This window comes from Hypomesus nipponensis, chromosome 15 (assembly GCF_054491055.1).
Source record: "Hypomesus nipponensis isolate SF chromosome 15, ASM5449105v1, whole genome shotgun sequence".
Taxonomy (NCBI): domain Eukaryota; kingdom Metazoa; phylum Chordata; class Actinopteri; order Osmeriformes; family Osmeridae; genus Hypomesus; species Hypomesus nipponensis.
Window position 1 is genome coordinate 15,626,730 of NC_140375.1, and position 24,446 is coordinate 15,651,175.

General features: G+C 48.1%; 2 protein-coding genes across 7 annotated transcripts in view; both read right to left on the bottom strand.

Annotated features, from left to right (window-relative positions):
* Nucleotides 1–124: 124 nt before the first annotated feature.
* Nucleotides 125–9,830, bottom strand: st14a (ST14 transmembrane serine protease matriptase a). Its single transcript, XM_084675030.1, has 20 exons — nt 9,779–9,830; nt 9,437–9,602; nt 7,332–7,491; nt 7,052–7,182; nt 6,417–6,487; nt 5,942–6,108; nt 5,762–5,797; nt 5,408–5,657; nt 4,941–5,083; nt 4,715–4,818; nt 4,487–4,596; nt 4,214–4,347; nt 3,988–4,092; nt 3,779–3,883; nt 3,361–3,477; nt 3,129–3,251; nt 2,831–3,014; nt 2,441–2,712; nt 1,893–2,029; nt 125–1,143 (listed from the first exon to the last, which is right to left on the bottom strand). The coding sequence occupies exons 2-20, from the start codon at nt 9,473–9,475 to the stop codon at nt 985–987; spliced, it is 2,547 nt and encodes an 848-aa protein (XP_084531156.1). The 5' UTR covers nt 9,476–9,602; nt 9,779–9,830; the 3' UTR covers nt 125–984.
* A 761-nt stretch (nt 9,831–10,591) lies between these two features.
* Nucleotides 10,592–24,446, bottom strand: part of aplp2 (amyloid beta (A4) precursor-like protein 2) — a 38,006-nt gene continuing 24,151 nt past the window's right edge. Inside the window, exons 7-18 of one of the 6 annotated variants that reach the window (XM_084673864.1) lie at nt 24,178–24,345; nt 22,923–23,056; nt 22,135–22,209; nt 21,433–21,582; nt 20,791–20,919; nt 18,607–18,706; nt 17,567–17,740; nt 16,812–16,835; nt 14,826–14,908; nt 13,591–13,668; nt 12,707–12,862; nt 10,592–12,398 (exon numbers count right to left, since the gene is read on the bottom strand). In XM_084673864.1, the coding sequence (XP_084529990.1) occupies nt 12,297–12,398; nt 12,707–12,862; nt 13,591–13,668; nt 14,826–14,908; nt 16,812–16,835; nt 17,567–17,740; nt 18,607–18,706; nt 20,791–20,919; nt 21,433–21,582; nt 22,135–22,209; nt 22,923–23,056; nt 24,178–24,345 (1,373 nt within the window). In that variant the 3' untranslated portion in view covers nt 10,592–12,296. Of the gene's footprint in view, nt 12,399–12,706; nt 12,863–13,590; nt 13,669–14,825; nt 14,909–16,811; nt 16,836–17,566; nt 17,741–18,606; nt 18,707–20,790; nt 20,920–21,432; nt 21,592–22,134; nt 22,210–22,922; nt 23,057–24,177; nt 24,346–24,446 lie in introns of all 6 variants that reach the window. The other 5 variants (XM_084673863.1, XM_084673866.1, XM_084673868.1 and 2 more) reach the window with 5 other exon arrangements.

Sequence of the window (24,446 nt, forward strand, 5' to 3'; positions counted from 1 at the left end):
TTAAATTGAATATATGGTACATGCATAATAAACACAAAGACAATATGTTATTTAAATGTAGAAATATAGTAGGCAAGTTTGTTTTATACATCTGTGCAGATGCTAAAAGAGAATCCAAGACAAATAGTTGGTGATATTTTATTTCAAGAAATCTTAAATACATAATTACAAGGATGTCATTACACTATTATACAATCTCCCAACTGTATGATCTTAGTGCAGAAAGGTTTGCAAACATTAAAATATCATACAAATGTATATGTAAAATTGTGTATACCTAAAATACAAAATTCTGTTAGACTCACAATGACAAATCTGATTTCTAATTTAATTGTTTCTGGTCTCTGATTTCATTTGTTGTTGTTGTTGTTTCTGGCTTGAAAAATACAAATACATAGATCCATAGGGAATCAACCGATCTTAAAAGTACATTTCCAAGTCCAGCATTTTGAACAGTGCTTTGGAATTTCATGACCAACATTTAAACATTAAGTTATTTGTGACTTAAATACCAAACCATAGGAGGCAGTAAAGAGTATGAGCTCAATCTTTTTGCTGTCCTTTAGAAAAATCCCAAGTCAGGGAGGAAGAACAACAAGTTTAAAAAGGGAATCTGATTTCACATTGAGGCCACAATTTCAAAATGGTAGACTTCACTGGTAAAACGAATGGGAAAGCTTAGACTTTCATCCCCCTGCGTTCTCATGTAACAATTTCTCTAAAATAAATTGTAAAAAAAATATTTACATTTTAAAAACACCAAACCACAACCCCACCCACCCCCTTACAAAGACACATTTGACAAACACTTCTTAAAAGTTGTGCTTTTCTGAGGAAAGTCCACTATCCAGCGCAGATATGCATGTGTGTGAGAATTTAAATCTTGACTCGTTAAGTTAGAACTGTTCATCAATTAAAGTTCAGATGGCTCTTGAAAGAAAGATCTGTACAGTACTGTGATCAAAGGTCACGTTCCTCTCTTCTTCACACGCCGGTCTTATCCTGGATCCAGCCGCGGAACTTGGTGACCGTTGAGTAGATGCCAGGCTTGTCCTTGCGGGCACAGCCATCCCCCCAGCTAACCACTCCAGCCAGGAACATGTGGCTACCATCAGGGCTGGAGAGAGGGCCACCGGAATCTCCCTGAGAACAACATGTAGTCATTTAGCAGACGCTCTTATCCAGAGCGACTTACAGCAAGTACAGGGACATTCTCCCCTGAGGCAAGTAGGGTGAAGTGCCTTGCTCAAGGACACAACGTCATTTGGCACGGCTGGGAATTAAACCAATAACCTTCTGATTAATAGCCCGATTCCCTAACCGCTCAGCCATCTGACCCCCCAGAACAAGAAGAGGAGAGGACATTCCTGTCAGGTGGTGTGCAGGATGTGACAGTGGACTGTAGGGTGTGCAGGATGTGACAGTGGACTGTAGGGTGTGCAGGATGTGACAGTGGACTGTAGGGTGTGCAGGATGTGACAGTGGACTGTAGGGTGTGCAGGATGTGACAGTGGACTGTAGGGTGTGCAGGATGTGACAGTGGACTGTAGGGTGTGCAGGATGTGACAGTGGACTGTAGGGTGTGGAGGATGTGACAGTGGACTGTAGGGTGTGCAGGATGTGACAGTGGACTGTAGGGTGTGCAGGATGTGACAGTGGACTGTAGGGTGTGCAGGATGTGACAGTGGACTGTAGGGTGTGCAGGATGTGACAGTGGACTGTAGGGTGTGCAGGATGTGACAGTGGACTGTAGGGTGTGCAGGATGTGACAGTGGACTGTAGGGTGTGCAGGATGTGACAGTGGACTGTAGGGTGTGCAGGATGTGACAGTGGACTGTAGGGTGTGCAGGATGTGACAGTGGACTGTAGGGTGTGGAGGCCCGGTGATGTACCTGACACGCGTCGACGCCGCCATCCAGCTTGCCAGCGCACATCATCCGGGAGGTGATTTGCCCACTCATCAGGGCGTTACACACAGTGCTGTTGATGATGCGCACCTTCGCCTTCTGGAGCACGGTGGCACCGCTTCCTGGAACGAACAACACAGATCCGCCGAAATGACTTAACATTCAGCCCTGCTAAATATATATATATATATATATAACATACAAACACATATGGCGGGCATCTTCATTCACCAAGGAGAGTTGACATGGTCTACAGTACCAACAGTCCTTAGCCTGACGTTGTCATACTCATAATTCTAGTCAGAATATGAGTCTGATAACTTTATTGATTACGTTACTGTTGATCATCTGTCCATCATCGTATAAAGCCCGCCCTGGCAATTTCATTGGTCCACCCAGCTCCCGGTTTTATATAGTTTGTCCCCAATACGAGCCCCTCCAGACCCAACTTCCCGAATACAATTTTTTGTGGGCGGTGCTAAGTTGGGCTGGAAGCCAGGCTAAACAGTCCTGTGTTGTGCAGTGGGACTCACCGCCCTCGCGCGTGGCGCCCCAGCCAGTGATCCACACAGAGTTGCCGGCGGCGAAGAAATGCTGTGGGGCCGGCAGGCAGATGGGCCTGATGTAGTCGCTGTAGGACACAGGACTGTCCAGCTCCATCAGGGCAATGTCGTTGTCAAACGTGTAGGCGTTGTAGTAGGGGTGGGGGATAATCTGTTTCAGGTTCCTCTTTTCTACCTTGTTCCCAAACTGTTTCTGGATGTGAAGGCCCAGATAGGCCTCCCACACTCCCGGCCGGGAGAATCTGGAAGGAGACAGAGAGGGAGACGGAGACATTCATTCTCAGGTTGACGTGCAAAACATCCAACGTCAGGATGTGGGTGAAGGCTGAGCATGGCGAGTGAAGTGGAGTTTGCAGCTACTTGTTCTTGGCGTCGTCCTGCACGCAGTGCGCAGCGGTGACCAGCCAGCTGTTGCTGATGATAGATGCCCCACACACGTGACCCATGTTCTTGATGTGGAGGCTGACCTGCCAGGGAAACTCCCCCTCCTCCGCATTCTGCCCGCCGACAATGCGGGATGTCTTGAACAAGCTCTTCCCACAATCTGCCCGACAAGACAATCAGCGTCACAGATCGTTCTAGAGCCAGCACAGTACACGCACATCACAGTCTTGTTGTTGACGTGCGAGTTATGATACGAGAACAGGTGGTGTCCTACCACAGAAGGCCTCGTCTGATCCATCGTCACAGTCTATGACGTCGTCGCACTCCGGGTTCAGCTTGCTGACGCACATGTTGTTTTTACACTTGTAGGTGACGTCGGTACACCTCACGTCGTTTTCTGTGCGAAAGAGGAGAAGAAAAACTTAAGTTAAAGACCTTGCGCCCGTGGAGAGTGACCAATCGCATTGGAGCTGACGCTCTGGCATGGCGACCGCGGCGGTCCTCACTTCTGCCGCAGTCCAGCTCGTCCGTGCCGTCTCCGCAGTCGTCTTTGCCGTCGCAGCGCCTCTTCTCCGACACACACTTTTCGTTCTGACAGGTGATCTCCCCAGACTTACACCCACCTGAGGGGGAAGACAGAGAGACACCATGAGAAGAAGGCAAGAGATGCGTTTCATTCCTTAAAGTACTCCTATTAGTGCTCGTCTTACATTTACATATAGTCATTTTAGCAGACGCTCTTATCCAGAGCGAGTTACAGTAAGTACAGGGACATTCCCCCGAGGCAAGTAGGGTGAAGTGCCTTGCCCAAGGACACAACGTTATTTGGCACGGTGGGGAATCGATCTGACAACCTTCTGATTACTAGCCCGATTCCCTAACCTCTCGGCCACCTGACTCCCTTACAAAAGGTGACTCCCTTACAGTTCGATTCGTCCGTGTTGTCGCCGCAGTCGTCGACTCCGTCGCACATCCAGAACTTGGGTTTGCAGAGGCCGTTTTTGCACTGGATCTGATTCTCCTTGCACCCTGCACAGACGCCAGCTCGTGAGCTTGAGGTGGAGTCCTCACAGGCAACAGACTTATGAAGCCACAGGCGGTAACTCAACGTGCATAAAGTGGGATCCACTCACGGCAATCCATCTCGTCGCTCAGGTCTCCGCAGTCGTTCCAGCCGTCGCATTTGAGATCCTCGCTGATGCAACGTTTGTTTCTGCACTGGAACGCCTTGGGGCAGGCTGTGGAGGAGATGGAGAGACCCGGTCTGGGAGGTGAGACACGGTGCTCAACAGGCAGGCAGAACAGTCAGGGAAAAACAGTCACGTCATGAGTTTTTTTTGGTATTCTTCTGGGACTCACGGTCTGTGGACACGAAGGCTTCGTACTCGGCGCTGAAGCCGCGGTCGACGTAGGAGGCGTCGGAGAAGAACAGCACCTTCATCGAGTTGGTGTCACTTGTGACCACCTGCACGGTCGACTTCTCACCACACATCCTAATGAATGTGTGTACACACACACACACACACACGTATAAGCCTAATATCCAAGTGGCTATACGCTCATTGCAGCTATACATAGTGGCTGGAAACTCTGGTTTCGACCTCCAAACTCTAACATCATCGGGGTGTTCACCGTTGATTGTTGATCTCCACGTAGTCCTTCCTACAGTCTTTCTCATTCTGCCCGGGCTCAGACAGGAGGAACTTAATGAAGCGCACCTTCACCATTTTACCAGCAGGGACCTGAGCAAAGTACAGACTGTAAATAATTGCTGAATCGCCCAACCACACGAAAGACCAGTAGGTCTTATATGAAAGGAAGCATTCGCCGTAATCATGGTCTTGCCCTATTGTACACTACCTGGATAGTCCATTCACAGTAGGTGTTGGGTGGGTAGTAGTTGGGATAGTTTGGAGTAGTGAATGTTCCTTTCTCTCCACTCAGCTGGCCGCCACATACTAGTTCTGACAGAAAAAAAATACAACAAATGCGTTCAAATGGGAGAACATCAAGCAAATTGAGGACAATCCATCCCATCTGGTCAGTTTACACTGTAGATTGTGAGGTGAAGTTTGTGGAGCCTTACCTTTGCTGCCACGAACAACCTGGGAGACATGAGCCCTCAGACCTGGGTAGTTCTTCTTGTCATTAGTCAGCAGAGTCACCAACATCACATTGCGAGAGGAGAGGAAGGTCAAGGGGTCGCTGGGGGAATAGTACCCACAAATCCTGCCAACAAAGTGTGGATAAGATGTGTTAGAAGATACAAATCACCCATGACTGCATTCTCAGGCCGACCAGGATTTTTAGAAGGAACAATAGCTGATGCATTACTAATTTGACCAGCAGGTGACCTTGCACACAACGCCAATCCACATCCAACCCAGATCCTTTGATTCCAATTGATTTAGTCATCTTCAGGATATGGGTTTGACACCCTCATGATACATACAAGAAACCACAGACTGAGTGCTGAAGTGAGAGGAATGCGGGGAGTTATTCATCGACAGGTGTGGGTATCTCTTCCCCAGACAGCGCGCAGGCCAGACTCACTCTTCCATGACCCTGCTTTCGATGGCCACCAGGGAGTCGTAGACTTTGACAAAGTCATTTTTGCACGTGTTGTCGGCCTCCCCCTCCTCCAGGTTGAAGGCGTCAAAGTCCAGCTTGATGACGTGGCCGGGGTCTGCCCTCAGCTGCCACTGGATGAAGGTGTTAGGGGGATACGGGGCGTTGGGGAAGCCGGGGGAGTCGATCTTCCCAATCTGATTGGCTTTGGTGTGCTCTTCGAATCTGTAATAACCTGAGAGAACAGGAAGATTCCTTCACGTGTTGCCTTGGGTGAAATCACAAGTCTATCTGCAGTGCGATTTCTGATTCATGAATGTAAAATGTAAGAGAACTTACTGCTGAATGATTTTGCGAACATTCGCGTGTCTAGTGCTGTGAAACGAAACAAAAACATATCACATCGTGACCCTGCATGATATTATAAACACAAAAATATGAGGTCAAGCAGAAAAAAGTGAAATTGACCTTTGTCTGAGTGGGCCACTAGCAAGCCATGCTAAAGGATTCTGACTCTACCTGAAGACACGACATCATCGAACACCAGATCACTGCCAGGCTTGGATCCGAAAGAGCGCACCTTGTCCACGATCTTGTCCAGCGAGGCCATGGTGTTATCCACAGCCACCTCCTGGCTAGCTGACACTCTGAACTCAGACAGGTAGTAGGCTATGACGCTGCCTTCACTGGGAACAGGAGAGACAGGTTTGATCACTACACATGGATACAGTTTGATAGGACCGTTCTCCACACTGGAAACACATGTACAGTTAGTCATATCCAGAGCGACACAGTAAGTACAGGGACATTCCCCTGAGGCAAGTAGGGTGACACAACATCATTGACACAACAATGACACAACATCATTTGGCACGGCCGGAAATTGAACCGGCAACCTTCTGATTAATAGCCTGATTCCCTAACCGCTCAGCCATTTGACCCCACATCAACCATGAAGCTTGGACACACACTCTGCTCTCAGAAACAGTCCTACCTGAAGGCTTGGATGGTAGAACCGACGTAATTCTTTGCCAGTTGTGGAGTCCTGGAATAGATGGCTTTAAGCTGAAAGACGGAAAATGCAGAAATGATTTCTGAATCTATTTTCTTGATGCTGTGGTGGAAGTTATTCAGAGAATCAATCGTTTAACTGAATTAAATGTATTTCAAACTTGCATTTCTAAAACAGCACAACCATTATACCAACATTTTCAACACACAAAAATCAGACAACAACACAAAATCATCTGGCCAAGTTCTGAAATCCAACCGATCTTTATTTAAAGGAGTACCCTGGAATTTGTTAAACATCCGGTCTCAAGAATTATCAATCACTTACACTTTACACTTACCTTATCATCATCTAAACACCTTCACGAGTCTCTCTCCAAGTCAAAAGGTCATAAAACCCCGAGAGATGACCCTCTCAAACGGCCAACTGTCCTTGTAGGGTCAACCCCCCCCAAGCCTGTGACCATATCCCTTGCTTTCACACAGATAATTCAATATGTCGTAATCCAACATTCAAATGCAACAAGCAGTATTTCCGTTTCCTTTTCCCCTTCTCAATGCTCATGAACTTTGACCTTTGCTCGCTTTGCATCTCGGGGTGCCAGGGAGCTGCCTCACCTGTGTGGTGACCTGTTTGGCCAGGGCTTTGAACTCGCTGCTGTTGGAGTTCTCGTAGGCGTCGATAAACACCTGGTTAGTGATCCTCATGGAGCCACTGTACATCTTCTTGATCCTCACATCCTTACGGACTAGACGGAGAAAGACGCCACACACACACACACACACACTTGAATCATTTTTCGTGAACCAGAGAACTGGAAAGACGTGTCTCGTTTTGTGTGCTGGGTGTAGTTTGTAGTTTGCACAGTAGATGTGGGTTGAGGCTGGGATCACTCACAGTGGAAATGCCAGACCAGTAGACCGGTCATGAGGGCAATAACAGCGAGTAGGATCACCACCCCGATCACGGCCCCCACCTTCCCTGGACCCTTCTTCTTCTCTAGCTTCTTTGAGTCTGACGCCGGCAGGAACTGGACAGAGTTTTCCCAATCCTTATCCTGGAAGAGGGATGGGGAAGATCGCAGTTACCACAACCCCTCGTAAAAGAGCAGTTTTATAGCGGACACCATTAAACAATAGGCTGCTCCTGCTCCACTGAGAAGGGTTTTACAATGACAAAAGTCAATTACGTTGTCAGTATTCTGTAAGTGAATAGAAAGAATGGATTACTTCCTTGCAACTAAAGGACTTCAGAAAAACAGGTATAAAGACAGTTGGGTCTAGTTCAGAGCATGTATATGCACGAGCATTCTAGGAATGTGTGTCTATATTTACTGGTACACTCACAGTCGACAGGTTTGTGTTGACGGGGGTTGAAGCTACATGAAGGAGTTTTATGAAAACAAAACATGCTATGAGCTGTCCTGACCAAAATGAATGCTGTACATGAGAAAACAAACTAAAAACTAGCATGACCAAGAGCCATAAACAGATTTGTTTGGATGAAACGGGAGCTTCACACGCAGGTAAAAACACCTTCTGAGTACGGCTTCCGGAATTCTGGGAAAGTGAAGCGTGGGGAAGGGTGGAGTCTGAGTTTCAGCATTTCTAATCTGGTCCAACCTGCTGAGAAGCAGCCATTGTGCTGAAGAGTCATCAGAGAAGTGTGACATTACATTAGCCTACATTCATCTAACACAACAGAAAAACCATCAGTGCCCACATAACTGATATTTGTAGTAGGTCCGTAGTTTAATCATTAAAATACATTTAAGCACCATGCATATAAAAAAGGAAATTTCAGATTTATTTAAGGTAGATCTCTCGCCATGGATACCGTGAACAGGTGGCATGACTCACATGGTCAATACCTCTGATAATTCAGGCTGTTTTGGGACAGATAACCATCCACAAAGCTCAAGACAAGTAGTGTCAATAAAAACTTTAGACCCAGAGGTATTGCACCAACTTATCAAAGACTGAGATACAAGTTACTTCTATATTGACATACAAGTCTATGGGAAGCATGCTGATGGGTCTCTTGTACAACAGAGAAACAGTTAGGTTATTCTCACAGACTCCAATTCCAGAGACAACTGAACGTCATACTTTTTCATATTTTAGATTCTTATATATTTATTGTAGGCACCTTCCTGCCACAGTGAATTCATTGTTTGTGTGCACTTACATGGCAAATAAAGCAAATTCACATTCAGAAGACAGTTATTTCAAGGTGAAACTGGGCTAACCAGGATGTGTCATCAGATAAGGTATTTGCCAGGCATTGTTTCCATCATTGTTGAGTGTGGGGGGATGTTGTGTGTGTGGGGGGAGATAACATGGATTTTTACAGATCCTTCCTAAGTGGAGATGTTCAACTCAACATGTCAGAACAGGGGGGTGGAATCTATGCATCTGTGTTGTGGTTCCCTCAACACACCATTCAAAACTCCTCTTTTTTTTTTTTTTTTTTTACTTCTAATGTGTTAATCCAGCAGCACAAACAATATACAATCTCTTATGGACATGACAGGAGTAGTGGAGCTTTTAAGTACGACATTATTTTAACCCCCCAAAAAATTCCTGTCAGTTTCATTGCAGGGTAGTAATTGTCAGCTACAACCACAGCCAAAATGAGTGACAATCATATGAAATCATGACCATATGATTCAAAGAAACCTGCATTGGCATTACTACTGGAATGGAATGTTTAGTGTAGCTTTGTATTGACAGCCGTATAGTTTGACTTTTGTAAAGCTTGGCTTCCTCCTGCATGTGCCGTCTTGGTTGAATCTATTGTGTTACAATTAGTTAACAGTAATATTCTTGGTTGTCGATGTCTAAAATCCCATTTTGAGACACTGTACCAGTCTCAACATTTAGGCCTAAGACAAATGTTATGTTGACCGTGCAAGTCTTAAACGCCTTAACTTCCTGATTCAAATATGCAAACTGCGAGAGGGAGAGAGAACATCTTTACTGAATACACTCAATGTATCGTACCTTTGGCGTGTAACGCATTCCTCTGTCCATGTGGTCCATGGTTTTGAGAGGCAAACTGTTGACACCAGTTCTATTGATCTTGCTGGGAAGGTCTGATTTTTGTTGCAACAACCTCGCAAATTTCCAAATACAGTGAACGCACAGGCCTTTCGTCTTCCAGGCGATCCTGTTTGTTGACGAGTGTAGGTGAACCACAACGCCACAAACCGGGACCAATTCAAAACACTTGAAATAAGGTTTGATGAAGCCAATTTAATGCTCCCAATGCAATTAAATATAAACTTCAAGTGTAGTCTATGTCTGTATAGTTGTAATTCACCCACGATTTGTGGTCTAGCCTACCTGTCGTCTACAAAAACTTTTCCGTTGAGATTCAGGTTGTGGCGGGCGTGTCTGAGCGATACTTTCCTCTACCTGTGACTTCCTGTACAGGTGTATGGGGTGTTTACCGTAGACAAATTCCCATTTCAACTAATTTCAAAATCGAATTAAACCAAAACGTTTATGCTCACTTTAGTCAATAGTAGAATAGTTTAATTGGTACAAAGAACCATCATTATACAAGCAATCTTTTGAAAAGAAATCAGGTAAAACATGAGACCATCAGAAATTGGACACTTGTACAATGAGGAAGAAACCAGTAATCTTTGTGTAAGCTATTTGTTGATGGCCCCAAACACATTTAACTGTACAGGTGTAGCCTGTTTTTTTTTCGGTAGACAAATTCCGATTTCAACTAATTTCAAAATCGAGTTCAAAACTTTTATGCTCACTTTAGCCAATAGCCTCTTATATTCAACCAACTTATTTTTTTTTTACAAGAACATAAAATTAGGCCTAAATAATTTGAGAAAACTACTTTGAACAATTGGATCGAAGTATCGAGGTGAGCGATCTGAAGATGAGTCATCCACGAGGATGTTTTAAAAATGTCACTCTTGTATGAGTCAACGGTTTCTGTTGCTGAAAAAACCCCGCTGTCAGAAATTGTGAAACTAAATCATAAGCGTTTCATACATCATGACTTGCGTCATGTCACGCAGGCTAATTTTATATAAAAGTAAAACTACAAAGATTTACGAAATGATTTAAGTTTCATATCAAAAGAACCAAACAGCCGATACAATTATATCATACACAAAAAAAGACAAGAGGTAGGGGCCTACCAATATGGAAGTAGTGAGTTTATTGATGTGTTCCCCCTGTAACCATAAATCTGTTTCCATTGATGTCAATCAAATTGTATCACTAATACGCATATATTAGTCTCCCTTCCCTACCCCACAATCAAGCAGGCAAGTACAAGATTGAAGCCATTTGGGTGCATAGTGAGACAGTCACATACAGAGATACTGTCACAGGAAGAGAAAATTAGAAAACAAGAAAACAAACTTAAAAATATATATCATATCATTTCATATAAGAACAATGCACACCACAGGTAATCCTCCAGAAAGCCATGATTGCAACATCAACTATACAGGCATACAAAGACAATACTAAGAGAAAAAAACCTAATGATTCTAGGATTCAATTTACTTGTTTGTGCAGTTCTCTACCGGTACAAATACACACTTTGCTTTTATCAGAAACCAGTTCTCTAAGCCCTGTCTGTCAGCCAGTCTGCACAGCCCTCCAGCTCCAATTACATATTTTATAATGGCTTTTGTCTACCAAATATTATTAAAACTGCTCTGTGCTTTAAGACCAGCAAAGCAAACAGCTGTTCATCAAAAACCCAATACTTCCCAAATTAGTTTCCATTGATCGATTGTATGTTTGGAATCACGACACAGTCAAATTGTTTGTGCAAAATACTTCATGTGGCGTCTTCACTCGCTGGCTCACTCTGCCAATACAGGATCAGACCCTCGAGGGACTTACTCAGAGGCAAAACATCCAGAATCTTCCACAATACATTCAACGATGATCACACATCAATCATGGGGATCGTTCGGGATCAAAATGATGTTGTCACACTGTTACTTAAGTGATGGATATGTGTGTGTGTGTGTGTGTTTAGGGGAGATTAAGGGTTTTTCCCACTTCTTAAGCTGGATCAGGGTTGAGAGCAGGTTTAGAGAGCTGGGGGCCTGTGCATACTCTGACTAGCTGGGGGTCAGCAACACAACTCTGTCACCAACCCATGCATCAGTCATAAACTCTTCCCTGGAGAAAAGGTGGAATAAAACATCTACTTTTTATATATATTTATATATATATTTAAACTGTTTATGTATACTTTGTTGTCATAACAAAGGACGGAAAGAAAATTTATTTTATGATTTAGTTTCATTTTTTTCTCATTTTCGTTTCACCATACATTTTAATTGGTACAAAGAACCATCATTATACAAGCAATCTATTGAAAAGAAATCAGGTAAAACATCTATGAGACCATCAGAAATTGGACACTTGTACAATGAGGAAGAAACCAGTAGTGTCTTTGTGTAAATTATTTGCTGATGGCCACAAAAACATTTAATTTCAACCGTTAGCTTGATTTGATTCGCACTTTTGAGAAAAAAAAAGAAAAAAGAACATAAAAAAATGTTTTACATCTTGATCAAGGATAATGGTATGCATAATTACAGAGTCATTTACTGAATCACTTTTTCCAGAATGTAAAATGTAGATACATCACCTCTTAAAAGAAACAAAAGATCAAAAAGGAGCTCTATAATACAATTGTAGCAGTAGTAGAAGTAGTAGCATTATTTAAGAATTGTTTGAACAAACCAGTATAGGGCATTCGTATGCAAATGATTTTGACGAGAGCATCTTTGTTATTGGTCAGTAGTATGTTCCCCCTCTATTGCCTTCTTCTCATTGCCTCCACATCGCCCCCCTTCTTCCCACACTAGATCTGCATCTGCTCCAGGTATTTGTAGGTGGGGTTTTCATAGCCATGGTTCTGCATCTTGCTGAGGTGGCGTTCCTCTGGGGTCAGCATGGGGTCAACCTATCCCAGAGGAACGGTGGGTTGGACACAAGACAGGGATATGGGTCAGCTAGACCAAACTCTACTTCCAGTTATTCCAAGATTGTTAAAAGCAGATGACCAACCACACATCAGATTTTAGCTAATGGTAGATCTGTAGAAATAGAATCTACAATTGGAAGAAATGTGAACCGTGTGCCAACATCACACAGGCTGCGAGACCATCATCGTTCGAACACACAGAAGAGCTTCTCTTCAGAGACATCTCCAGGTTGTTGTTAAGGGAGAACCCCCCCCCCCCCCCCCGAGGTGTGTGTGCGTCTGCTTACCTCCACAATGCCATGACTGATGGTGCCATACTGCCTCTTCCTCAGCAGCACCAGGCTGATCACTATCACCGTTGCTATGGCCACCGCGATCACCAACAAGCCAATCAGGGCACTGCTCCCGAAGCTGAAGTCCTCCTCAAGAGGACGATAGGATTCCTAGAGGGGAGAGTTTGTGTGTGTGGAGAGAGACAGGAAGAGGGAGAGAGATAGATGGGGGAGGGGGAAATTGAGATGATTACAGACACACATAATATGCTGCTGTTGTTGTACGATGCACCGCACTGGACTAAATCATCTTTCAATGCATTACATAAGGGGCATCTTGACGCAACACATCCACAACAATATTAGAAGGCATCCCATTAGACATGAGAGCTGATCAAAACAGGTCGAAGAACGATACGGGAAGTTCTGGAGAACAGTGAGAGAGGTGAGGGGGGCGACCCACAGAGGATCAGCGACACTCTACAGCAGAGGCGGTAAACAGCGTCCCTGGGTGCACAATCGCGAGTGGCCAGTAAACATGGTCTCGATGGCGTATCTTCCGCGTCAATCCCCTACAGGGTGATGGAGTTTTACCGTGTCGGATGGGATGCGAAATGAAAGTGCATGTATGCCGACAGCCAGAGAGCAGTCTTCGGCTCATGTCACACACAAATGCAGCGTAAACCCGACGGTTTGTGTGGATTCACATTCACCTGAGGTGCTGCACACCGCGTGTACATTCTGGTACAGTCACATACAGTCATGCTTAACATGCACAGAACAGGAAAACTGAATGGAGGGTCACAGTACGAGGGAGCTGTCTGGTACATAGTGTGTGAGTCCAGGCCAGGTTTCCTCTGCAGTTCTCCAGAGAGCCCAGAGGAGGGCGCTGTACTCACCAGATCATCAGCATGCATTACGCTGACTCTCTCTGCACTGTAAATCACTTCTTTAACATCCAGAGACTCATCAATCACCTGTCGACACAGACAGGGGAGCCCAGGTTATACTTACACTCACTTTACGGTGCGCGTGTGTGTGTGCAATTCGGTGTAAATTATTCTGTGTATTTAAACAGATCAGTGACTGCCATCTAATACAATTTTGTTTCTGCATTATAAAAAGGGAGAGGGAGGGTATTGTTTTTAATCAAGCATCAACAAAAAAATATCTGTTAGGACTAAAGATGATAATCGAGCAAAAAACATCCGGCGATTTTGAAACTGAGACCACTGAGCTCAACCCTAGGTTTATGAAAGTGCAGCTTGAATAATTAACGGTGGGTGTGTTGGCGTGGAAACAAAATCAGCAGTGTAACAGCACCTGAATCATCAGAGTTGTTTTCTAGCAGTAAAAAAAAGAAGAAAATAAGAAAAAAAAGGAAACAGGATTTGATCATTTTCAATGATTTCCACCACAGGCATCTAGCATCACATTTGCCTGTGTCGTGAGTATATTCTGGCCAAATAATATCAATAAAATATGCTATGCTACACTTTAAACGCTGATTCTTCAGACTTTTGAAAAAGTTCTTCAATACGTGTACAAAATACTGGCATGCACACAAAACCGTTTACAAACCACCACAGCAACATACAAGCACAGTTGTAAGCTTGGTTTGGGATCATGCAAGACATACTACACACAGTCCACCATCAAAACACATTGAACATATAAGAGAACTGGTGCTGCTGGCAAATGAAGATGCATGCAATGAATGCTGGGTAATCCATTGGCAGTGATGCTTTTTGGTGAAGAAGGGTTGTGATGGCCTTTTAGACGGGAGACAGTAACTATGACGCCATAGTTACAGCTATGGCGTCATAGTTACAGCTATGGCATCATAGTTACTCAAGTTTTTTTAAAAAGCTGTGAAAAAAGTCTCTCACCAAAAAAAAATAAAAAAATTGTGGGTTATGTAAAAGCTGATAAAAGGGTTTCTCAATCCTAACAAGATTTATTTACCTCCCTGAGCCTGGAGTCTAGAATCAAACAATCTGAACCTAACAAGACTGGTCCCTTAAGTAGCTGCGCCAGCATGATACCGAAGCTGAACAGCAAGGAAACCGGGCGCGATCCCTGGCGTCTCCTTCTACACCAAGCGACGCTGAGACGGAGTCTGTGATCCTCTTACCACTTTGTCGCTGATCTTCCCCTTGCTGTTGATGATCCTCTCCTCAGCGCCGATCAGACCGTCCAGGCCGGACATCCCGGAGCCTGCAGAGATCAGGGGAGGGCGGTCAGAAACGAGAGAGGGGCCCACGCATGGAGCACCAGGGCGGAGAGGAGGAGGAATGGTGGAGCGCCTCTACAATTGCAGCCCTCTCTCCCTCCTTCTCCCGTCTTCCTAGTGCCGTTCCTCAGCTAACGCAGCGTGTGGCCTGGCGGAGTAGTGACCGCTACAATAGCCTCACTGACCAGACAGTGCCGTGCACGTGGTGCCCTCCAGTCACATGCACATGATGACAGCACATCCCCTACAATGGCTGCCTTCAGTCAGTGTGTGGAGGTCACCTCGGTGAACTGTGGCGCGTCCATAGACACACGGGCAGATCGAGAGCACCATCGCCATGGGCTGTGTTAGCGTGTTAGCATGTCGGCGTCTGCTCAGTCCTCCAAACAAGGAAGGGACGATCGTCCGTAAAAGCCAACATTCGAACACACTGTGTTCATGACAAGGAGCCAAGGAGTCAAATGTTACTGCTATGAAACTCGTAGCTTTCTATTAGATTTTACTTTTGAAAGGCAAAGTATCTATTAATATCCGTGTCAAATATCCCATGAATAAATCAGGTGAGAAGAGAGAGCAGCTGTAGTGAGCTCCTGGTCTAAGTGACATGCTGAGGAGATCTGTCTGGCCAGGACTCTCTAACTCCTGCTGCTGCTGCAGACACCATTACAGCAGGATTAGCACAATAACCAAGAACTGTCGGATTTAGCGAGAGAACAATGACGCATGTTTACTGCGGGCGGCAGTGCTGGCGCGCGCCCCGCGTTCTCCGGCTGGCTACAGCACTGGCCGTCACCGTCAGCCCCTGACAGTAATCCCTCCGCTATCGCAGGACAATGTAACACCACAGTCTGGGCTAGCACAATACACCGGAGGACGAACAGACAAAAGTTACACACACATCTACAGAGCACAGTCACAGGGGCTTACTAAGACCAGGAGAGAGAGGCTCGCAGAAGGAAAAAGCACCTGCTATCATATAACGTTGATATGGAGTCGTAGAATGTGTCATATAATATAATACGAGGACAAGAGAATCAAGGTGGGGCAGGGCTTGTAAGCTCGGCGGTTGAAACCCCCCCGAGGTGAATGAAACCCTGATCTGACCGGGGGGAGTTTTCCACTCAGTTTCCCAGAGAACAAATTGGGCCGATTGAAGCTTGGCTGTGGGTCATTGGAAACACTGTGTCCCAGACAGGGATAGTAAATCACAGATCTCCAAGCAGGGATGGGCAGGGGAGGGGCAGGGGAGGAGAGGGGCGGGGGAGGAGAGGGGCGGCGGAGGAGAGGGGGGGGGGGAGGAGAGGGGCGGGGCGGGGGAGGAGAGGGGCGGGGGGAGGAGGAGAGGGGCGGGGGGAGGAGAGGGGCGGGGGGAGGAGAGGGGCGGGGGGAGGAGAGGGGCGGGGGAGGAGAGGGGCGGGGGAGGAGAGGGGCGGGGGAGGAGAGGGGCGGGGGGAGGAGATGGGCTAATTAAGGGGAGCACTTTAACAAATGTTGAGAGGATGTGGTAACGGGGAAAAGGGGGTGGGGGGGAGGTGGGGGGGAGGTGGGGTCTCTCTGGCCTGAGAGAGGGGCTGCTGTGACCTTGTGTCTGGGTTGTTCTGACAAGTCTGGCTCCAGTTCCTAAGAACCAGGTAGCGATACTGCAGGGCTGAACATAGAGCCTGTCTGATCAGGAGGCCCAGGTGGGGACACCACACAGAGGACTGGAAGAGTGAACAGGACGATAACATGGCCGTGAGTGCATTGGAAAAAAACATAGCCAGGGAAAGATAGACGATTACAGATTTCAACAAAGGAAGGATGGAGAGAACAACAGATGTAGGGGATGCCAGATGGGAGATGAGGAACAGGGGGAAGAGAGGAAAAAAAGAGGGAGTAGACACCAACCTTTCTTGAAGGCACGTGGGGAGTCTGATAGAAAGAAAAAACGGAAAAGGGAAAAAAGGAGAAAAAAAGAGAAAACCTAGGTGAGCAGAGAAAAGGCTGGATTCATCAAGCTGTGTTAAACGATCGAGAGCGAACTCCTGCAGGGAAAGCTTCCGGGATGAGAGATAACCCAAATCAAGAGAAAAGCAGTTTCAAAACTGGCCAATTCCTGCTAGGTGCTGGCATGGTAATTCTGTAAAAAACGAATTTTCTTTCAACCTTCCAATTGGTGCGTTCCCCCCACCTCACCAGATTCTTTCAAAAGAAAGAATCAGATCTTTTGTCCGGAAACAAACGTGACATGGGGAGAGAAGCAATGTGTCGCTGGGAAAAACATTTTCAAAGCGCTTTGGCTCGAGCTCTGCGACGGAGCCGGGGGCGTTGGGAGTTGATTCAAACTTCAATGGCGTCGTGTTGAAGGCTGGGCCGCTCTGAGCACTCTCTGGCTCAGATAAGAACATCTCCCAGACACACTTGCTGGCCCAGCCACGGTCACTACGTCCAGGAGCCATCTCCTGTCCCTCAGATATACACAACACCAGCAGTTCAATCGGTGTCGCTCCGTGACAACACTCCTTACGAGTGGCTCTTGTGTTTCTTTGAAGGCAGAGTGCTAATAGTGGGCGGGTGTAACAGGGTGACTGTGTAACGTGGGCCATCGTATGTGGTGAGGATGTGTGTGTGTGTGTGTGTGTGTAAGGGGTGGGGCTTCTCACCCTCTGGGTCAGAGTGGGACCCCAGGGAGGTGACCTGGAAGGGCCTGTACGGCTTGCCCTCGGAGGCCGGCAGCTCCATGCTCTCCTCGGACGACACGGTGACGTCCGGCTGGGACTCGGAGATGGAGGACAGGAACTGGTCCATGTCAGCCTTCTGCTCCTGGAGGAGCTCGTCTGCAGAGGGGGGGGGGGGGGGGAACAGGTGAGCAGACACTCCGACAGCTTTCAACCAGGAACAAGACAGTAATGAACAGGATGAGCTTCAATCCAATTACAACCCCCTCGCCTCCCACTCCCCACAGCAATCATCCTAATACCGTAGAAAAAAATCCACTTCTTTAAACTCTAATGGAGTGTGTGTGTGTGTGTATGTGTGCATGTAACAGAGTGCCATTCCCCCCATAGATCTGCAGGTCTGCCTGCTGGATGCAGAGAGAGAGTTGACCCAGTTCTGTCATGAGCTCCTCTTTAATCTGTGCTGCACACCGTGTTATGACTCCTTTTATGAACGGCGTCTAAGAACACGCACGCACACACACACACACACACACGCCAGAGACACCTCACAGCCAGACCCGTCTGTCTGCAGCTCCTGCTCGCTCAGACTAAAGTCGTCCAAATGCTGCAGTGCAGAGTTTCTAAATGTAATTGTGCTGGTAGCTTCTCCAGCTGAGGGATTCACAGACAAGCTCCATTAGCCCCTCTCTCCTCCACCTCTCCACCAGACAAAGACATTTTACTCTCTGATAATTGGTTTACAGTACAAGCAGAGGGAGTAGGCTCTCTATATTTCGGAGAATTATGTCAACATTGGCCTTTGAAAAAAGTTTTAAACCGTACGGCATAATAACTTCCCGTCAACTTGCACGAGTCGATCCTTTGTATCGAGTAGGAAGAGAACGTTATAGCTGATACAAGTTCAGTGTCTTCCACCGAGGGCTCTCGCCTCCTTCCCCCTTCCTCGGTGCTGAGGCAGAGGGAGCGGCAGAGGCTGAGGCTGAGGCAGAGGCTGAGGCCGAGGGAGCGGCGGCGTCACTCACCGATCTCATCCTGGATCTCCTCGCCCACGTGGGGCACCTTGTAGAGGAGGGACAGGCTCTGGTTCATGCGCTCCTCGATCACACGCAGGTGGGTCATCACCTGGCAGGGAGGGAACACAAAGGTACAGGGTCAGCATCACATCATCACAGCATCACAGCATCACAGCATCACATCATCACAGCATCACATCATCACAGCATCACAGCATCACAGCATCACATCATCACATCATCACAGCATCACAGCATCACAGCATCACAGCATCACAGCATCACAGCATCACAGCATCACATCATCACAGCATCACAGCATCACAGCATCACAGCATCACAGCATCACAGCATCACAGCATCAGGGCCCAGAGAGAATAGCGGACTTGAAGGTAAGAGGTGGCGCAAATCCGAATAACAAAAACAGAAACATGTTATGTAAAGTCATGTGAACGAGTGTTGAAATCACAGGTGGCACAGCATAAACTGTGTTCAATGGCGACGGCAGGAGGAACCACACCGCCGTCTTTGTCCTTGGAGCGAATGTGGTACCCCAGAACCGGCAACAGGTGGCAGTAATGTGCCTTAGTAAGGGAGGATGGGAATAACCGCCGTTCCCCCACTGCACCCACTGTTGATGTTTGACAAACAACTTCAGAACAAATTGACATGTTCCAGTGTTAGCGGAGAGATTTAGCTTCAGCGGTTTCCCCTACCTGAGCTAGACCAGCGGCTTCAGGAGCTTAGGTGAAACAGAGCGACGTTTATCCCCTGACACTCCAATCAGACTGTTATATAAAAAGCACAGGAACGGCAGATTGCCTGACACAATGGGCGATCTCACCACATACTGTACTCTGGGAGTCACGTGTTCCATCGGCCGGGAAGCAGACCAAAGCAATGGAAATGTTGAGTCTGCTTTGTTGCCGAGCGCAACGCCAAGGCCACTGATAGGAGTTGAGACAGACCTCAGCCAACATCAAAATATAAACAGGAACTGAGCAGCTGAAAATAAGCAGCTGAAATAAGCCCAGCCACCGTGTTCAGCTTCCCACGACCACCTTCAGTCTCCCTGCTGCTCTCCCCAGAGTCTCTCTCTGTCTGTCTCTGTCTCTCTGTCTGTGTCCCTGCTGCTCTCCCCAGAGTCTCTGTCTGTCTCCCTGCTGCTCTCCCCAGAGTCTCTGTCTGTCTCCCTGCTGCTCTCCCCAGAGTCTCTGTCTGTCTCCCTGCTGCTCTCCCCAGAGTCTCTGTCTGTCTCCCTGCTGCTCTCCCCAGAGTCTCTGTCTGTCTCCCTGCTGCTCTCCCCAGAGTCTCTGTCTGTCTCCCTGCTGCTCTCCCCAGAGTCTCTGTCTGTCTCCCTGCTGCTCTCCCCAGAGTCTCTGTCTGTCTCCCTGCTGCTCTCCCCAGAGTCTCTGTCTGTCTCCCTGCTGCTCTCCCCAGAGTCTCTGTCTGTCTCCCTGCTGCTCTCCCCAGAGTCTCTGTCTGTCTCCCTGCTGCTCTCCCCAGAGTCTCTCTCTGTCTCCCTGCTGCTCTCCCCAGAGTCTCTGTCTGTCTCCCTGCTGCTCTCCCCAGAGTCTCTGTCTGTCTCCCTGCTGCTCTCCCCAGAGTCTCTGTCTGTCTGTCTCTGTCTCTCTCAGTCTCCCTGCTGCTCTCCCCAGAGTCTCTGTCTCCCTGCTGCTCTCCCCAGAGTCTCTCTCTGTCTGTCTCTGTCTCTCTCAGTCTCCCTGCTGCTCTCCCCAGAGTCTCTGTCTCCCTGCTGCTCTCCCCAGAGTCTCTGTCTCCCTGCTGCTCTCCCCAGTCTCGCACTCTCCCTCTCTCGCTCTCTCTCTCCCAGCCCAAGGTCACTGCTTTCATAGCTAATGGCTGATAGCGTCTATGATACGAACGGTATATAACACACTTGAAAGGTTTGTCACAGAGCCTGGCATGCCTGACAAAAGACCATCCAGTTCAATCCATGGAAGCGGATTTCGGCCCGGCATTATACAAGACCCGTGCAATGCTAATCTCCATCTGGAGCTTTAGTGAATTACAATCTTCCCTCCTGTCAGGCCAGGCTATAGAGAACACATTCACTGCTGCAAAGCTCAACAGCTACACAGGAGCTCCCTGGCAGAGGAAAGAGCAATTTGGTCTTCAAAATGTGTCTCTGAGCAACTTCTGGACAACCACACCAGACCAGACCACAGGTACCTGAGACTTCATCTGGGCAGCCTTCTCAGGGTCTACAGCGAGGACGTGCTGGTAGTGGCGGATGGTGTGTTGACGATCCTTGTTCTCTGCGCGGACGTATCTCCTGAGGGCCTGCAGGATGCGGTGGGGCTGGGAGAGAGAGAGGGGGGGAGGTTAGACAGGCCAGCACCCCGGGGCAGTATCCCACTGGCAGGCCATGTGCTGGCAAGAGGATCTAACTGATATTAGATTAGAGAAATAAAACATGAATTGGGGATTATGGACGATGGTTCAAATGTGATTGACTTTGTGCAGGTTGAGGATTTGGATGTGTGTGTGTATCGTTTTAGGCTGGAGTAATCCATTCCTCTGATGGGGCATTGGTAGTCGACTTAAGAAGGCCGCTGTGATGGGATGTCAGATTAGGAAGAACAGTAAGCCATCCTTTCACTATTGACAGAGTTTGTGTGTGTGTGTGTGTGTGTGTGAGACAGAAAGACAGAGACAGGGAGACAGATAGAGAGAGAAAGAGACAGAGAAGAAATGAAAGAGAAACAGAAGATAGACAAAGAAGTAAAGAAATGGAAACATGGATACAGGAAGTAAACAGAGAGATCCCTCCAATAACAGCGAGGCCCCGGTGTGTGGGGGGGGGCTTCCTACCCTGGGAGGGTCGGCCTGCAGGGCGGCCAGGTAGTTCTCCAGGGTGAGGCGGCGGCGGTCATTGAGCATGGCCTCCACGCGGGCCAGGTGGGTCTCCACCAGCTGCTGCTTCTGACTGGCTGCCTCCTCCTCCAGAGACTCCACTATGGTCTGAAAGCGCTGCACACACACAGCAACACACTGAGAGGACCGCCTGCTTCAACACGCACAACAACCTGATAAAACCACGACTACCATCTCACACACACACAGAAGAAACTGCCTATTGTAAACGCACACACACACACACACACACACACACACACACACACACACACACACACACACACACACACACACACACACACACACACACACACACACACACACACACACACACACACACACACACACACACACACACACACACACACACACACACACACACACACACACACACACACACACACACAGTCTCTCGGTCTCATTTAGCTTCTCCCTCGGCTCACCAGGGGACCAAAAGACTCATTTAAAAGCTTCCTGATTCAGAAACAGACTGAATGTACCCTTCCAGCGACAGCCAGGCCAGGCAGGCTGCTGTTAGGGTTAGGGTTAGTTAGTTGTTTTAATGGGCTACGTGGTTAGAGCTCCAGGTCTTGTAAGCTGCCATATCTCTGCTCGCACCCAAACAAAGGGACCGATGGGGGGGGATCAGTGTCTTACCTGGATCAGAGTCTGCCTCTCAGCCTTGGGCAGGTTCTTACCCTGACGCTCGGCATCCTCCCACTCCTTCCTCACCTGGAGGGAGGGAGAGGGAGGGAGGGAGAGGGGGAGGGAGAGGGGGAGGGAGGGAGAGGGGGAGGGGGAGGGAGGGAGAGGGGGAGGGAGGGAGAGGGAGGGAGGGGGAGGGGGAAGGGGGAGGGAGGGAGGGAGGGAGGGAGAGGGGGAGGGAGGGAGGGAGAGGGAGAGGGAGGGAGGGAGGGAGGGAGGGGGAGGGAGAGGGGGAGGGAGGGAGAGGGAGGGAGGGGGAGAGGGAGGGAGGGGGAGGGAAGGGGGAGGGGGAGAAGGAGAAAGAATACAAAATACAGAGAGAAAGAGATAAGTTTATTGTACTTTGGGTCTGGTGTTGATAGATAGGCTAGCTATCCAGGGTGTGTACCCAGGGTGAGTACAGTGTGAACCAGCCACAGTGTAGACTAGAGAAGAATGTGTAGTGTAGGAGTGGAGTTTAGGCTAGTGTAAGAGTGGAGTTTAGTCTAGTGTAGGAGTGTATTGGAGGCTAGCAGACACTAGTAAGGGTGGCCTCTGCGCGATTATATATATATATATATATTTTTTTATCGATTTTACTTTTCTTATAAAAAATATTTTTTCCTTTTATTAAAAAAAAAAATCGCAAAAAAAATAGGATTTTTAATCGATTCGATTCGTGAGGTACCAAAGATTCCCACCCCTAGAGGTTAGTGTAGGTGTGTAGTACAGGTGTGTAGAACAGTACTATATCTCCTCACTCTCTCCATGTGGTTGCGGTGCCTGATCTCCAGCTGCTCCTTGGCCTTCTGGAAGCGGCTGTGCTCCCTGTCGTCAGCGGGGGTCTCGAAGTACACGTCCACGTCGTCGGTGGGCTGAGGTGTGGGGGGCACCGCTGAGGACAGACAGGAGGGGCTTCAGTGGGAGAGAGGCAGCTGCCCAGACAGGCAAGCAGACAGACCGACTGACCAGAGACCAAACAGAGCCCACCACAGATGTGCAGACACAAGCAGACGTACAGACAAGACAGGTGGACTTGGCAGAGACAGCTGAACACAAAGTGAAACCCACACTGAGGTTAGACAGGAAGATTCCCCACACGCAAAGCATCTCGTCCCAGAAACCCTCGACCCTCTGGAACTCTGAGAGAAACTGACAGTCTTTCCTTTTAGATTTCTCTCGTGCTGCCATTCGGGGTCTTCTGACAGGCCGGGTCTTATAACGGCAAGAGAGATATTTCTGTCTGAGACCTCAGGACATCTCTTAACTTCGATCTTAATATATCTTTGGGCGTCTCTGCTGGCGGCCTCGTTACAAAAGAGAAGTTCCACTCCAAGTCTGGGCTTGACAAAAGCGTCAGTATCAGAAGCAGCGAGAGCCCTAACGGCTGAATCGTATCAACAATACGCCGAGGCCGCGTCCCGTCGCCCCGCTTCCCTACCTCGAAGAAGCGACTCAGCCGTAGGTTTCAAACGCGGACAAAATGTCCTAACCGCTACCGCTATAAATGATGGATGAGGCTTCTTCCGCGGTGTTCCGTTTTCTCTGGCGCTTGTCTAGAGCAGAGAGAGGCGGGGCTAAGGCGGAGAGAGCAGAGAGGCGGGGCTAAGGCGGAGAGCAGGAGGACAGATCGCTGACAGACAGACGGGAGGAACAGGGAGGGAAGGTCTGAACACGGGGCGAGCGGGAGGACAGGAAGACAGGCGTCCAGAGCACTCAGTGTTGTCGAGTTGGTCTGCGTGCTGCTGTGGACAGTGCGCAGTGGGGTAGATGAGGAGACCGGTCAGTAGGACATGTTTTAGAGGGCTATACGGGGCCGTTGTGGCGAAGGTAGCCACGTTAGTTTGGTTAGCGTTTACATGTGAGAAAGAGGTGTCGTTAGATGAAGCGTGTTGGTCTCGGTGGTCCTGTTAGCAGCAAGTCTCTACGGCTAGTGTGTCTGAAGCAGAAACAGAGAGAGAGAAGGAGGGAGGGAGGGAGGAGTCGTCCAGCCGGCCTCCGTCGCGTGAGACTTACTCAGGCGCTTGCACACGGCCATGCAGTACTCCTCGGAGTCGAAATTGTTGCGGTTGCCGGCGCAGCCCCCGTACACGAAACGAACGCACTTCTTCTGGCTCAAGTCGAAGTGCCAGCGGAACATGGAGGCCCGGCAGGGGCCCGTCTCTGCCTCCAGCGCACACACCGCTGCCAGGGGACAGCCGTTAGAGCATCCGCCCACGAGGGGCCACACCTCCACAATAACCCTCCTTCATTCATTCACAGTCAAACCTCCCAACCAACGTCTG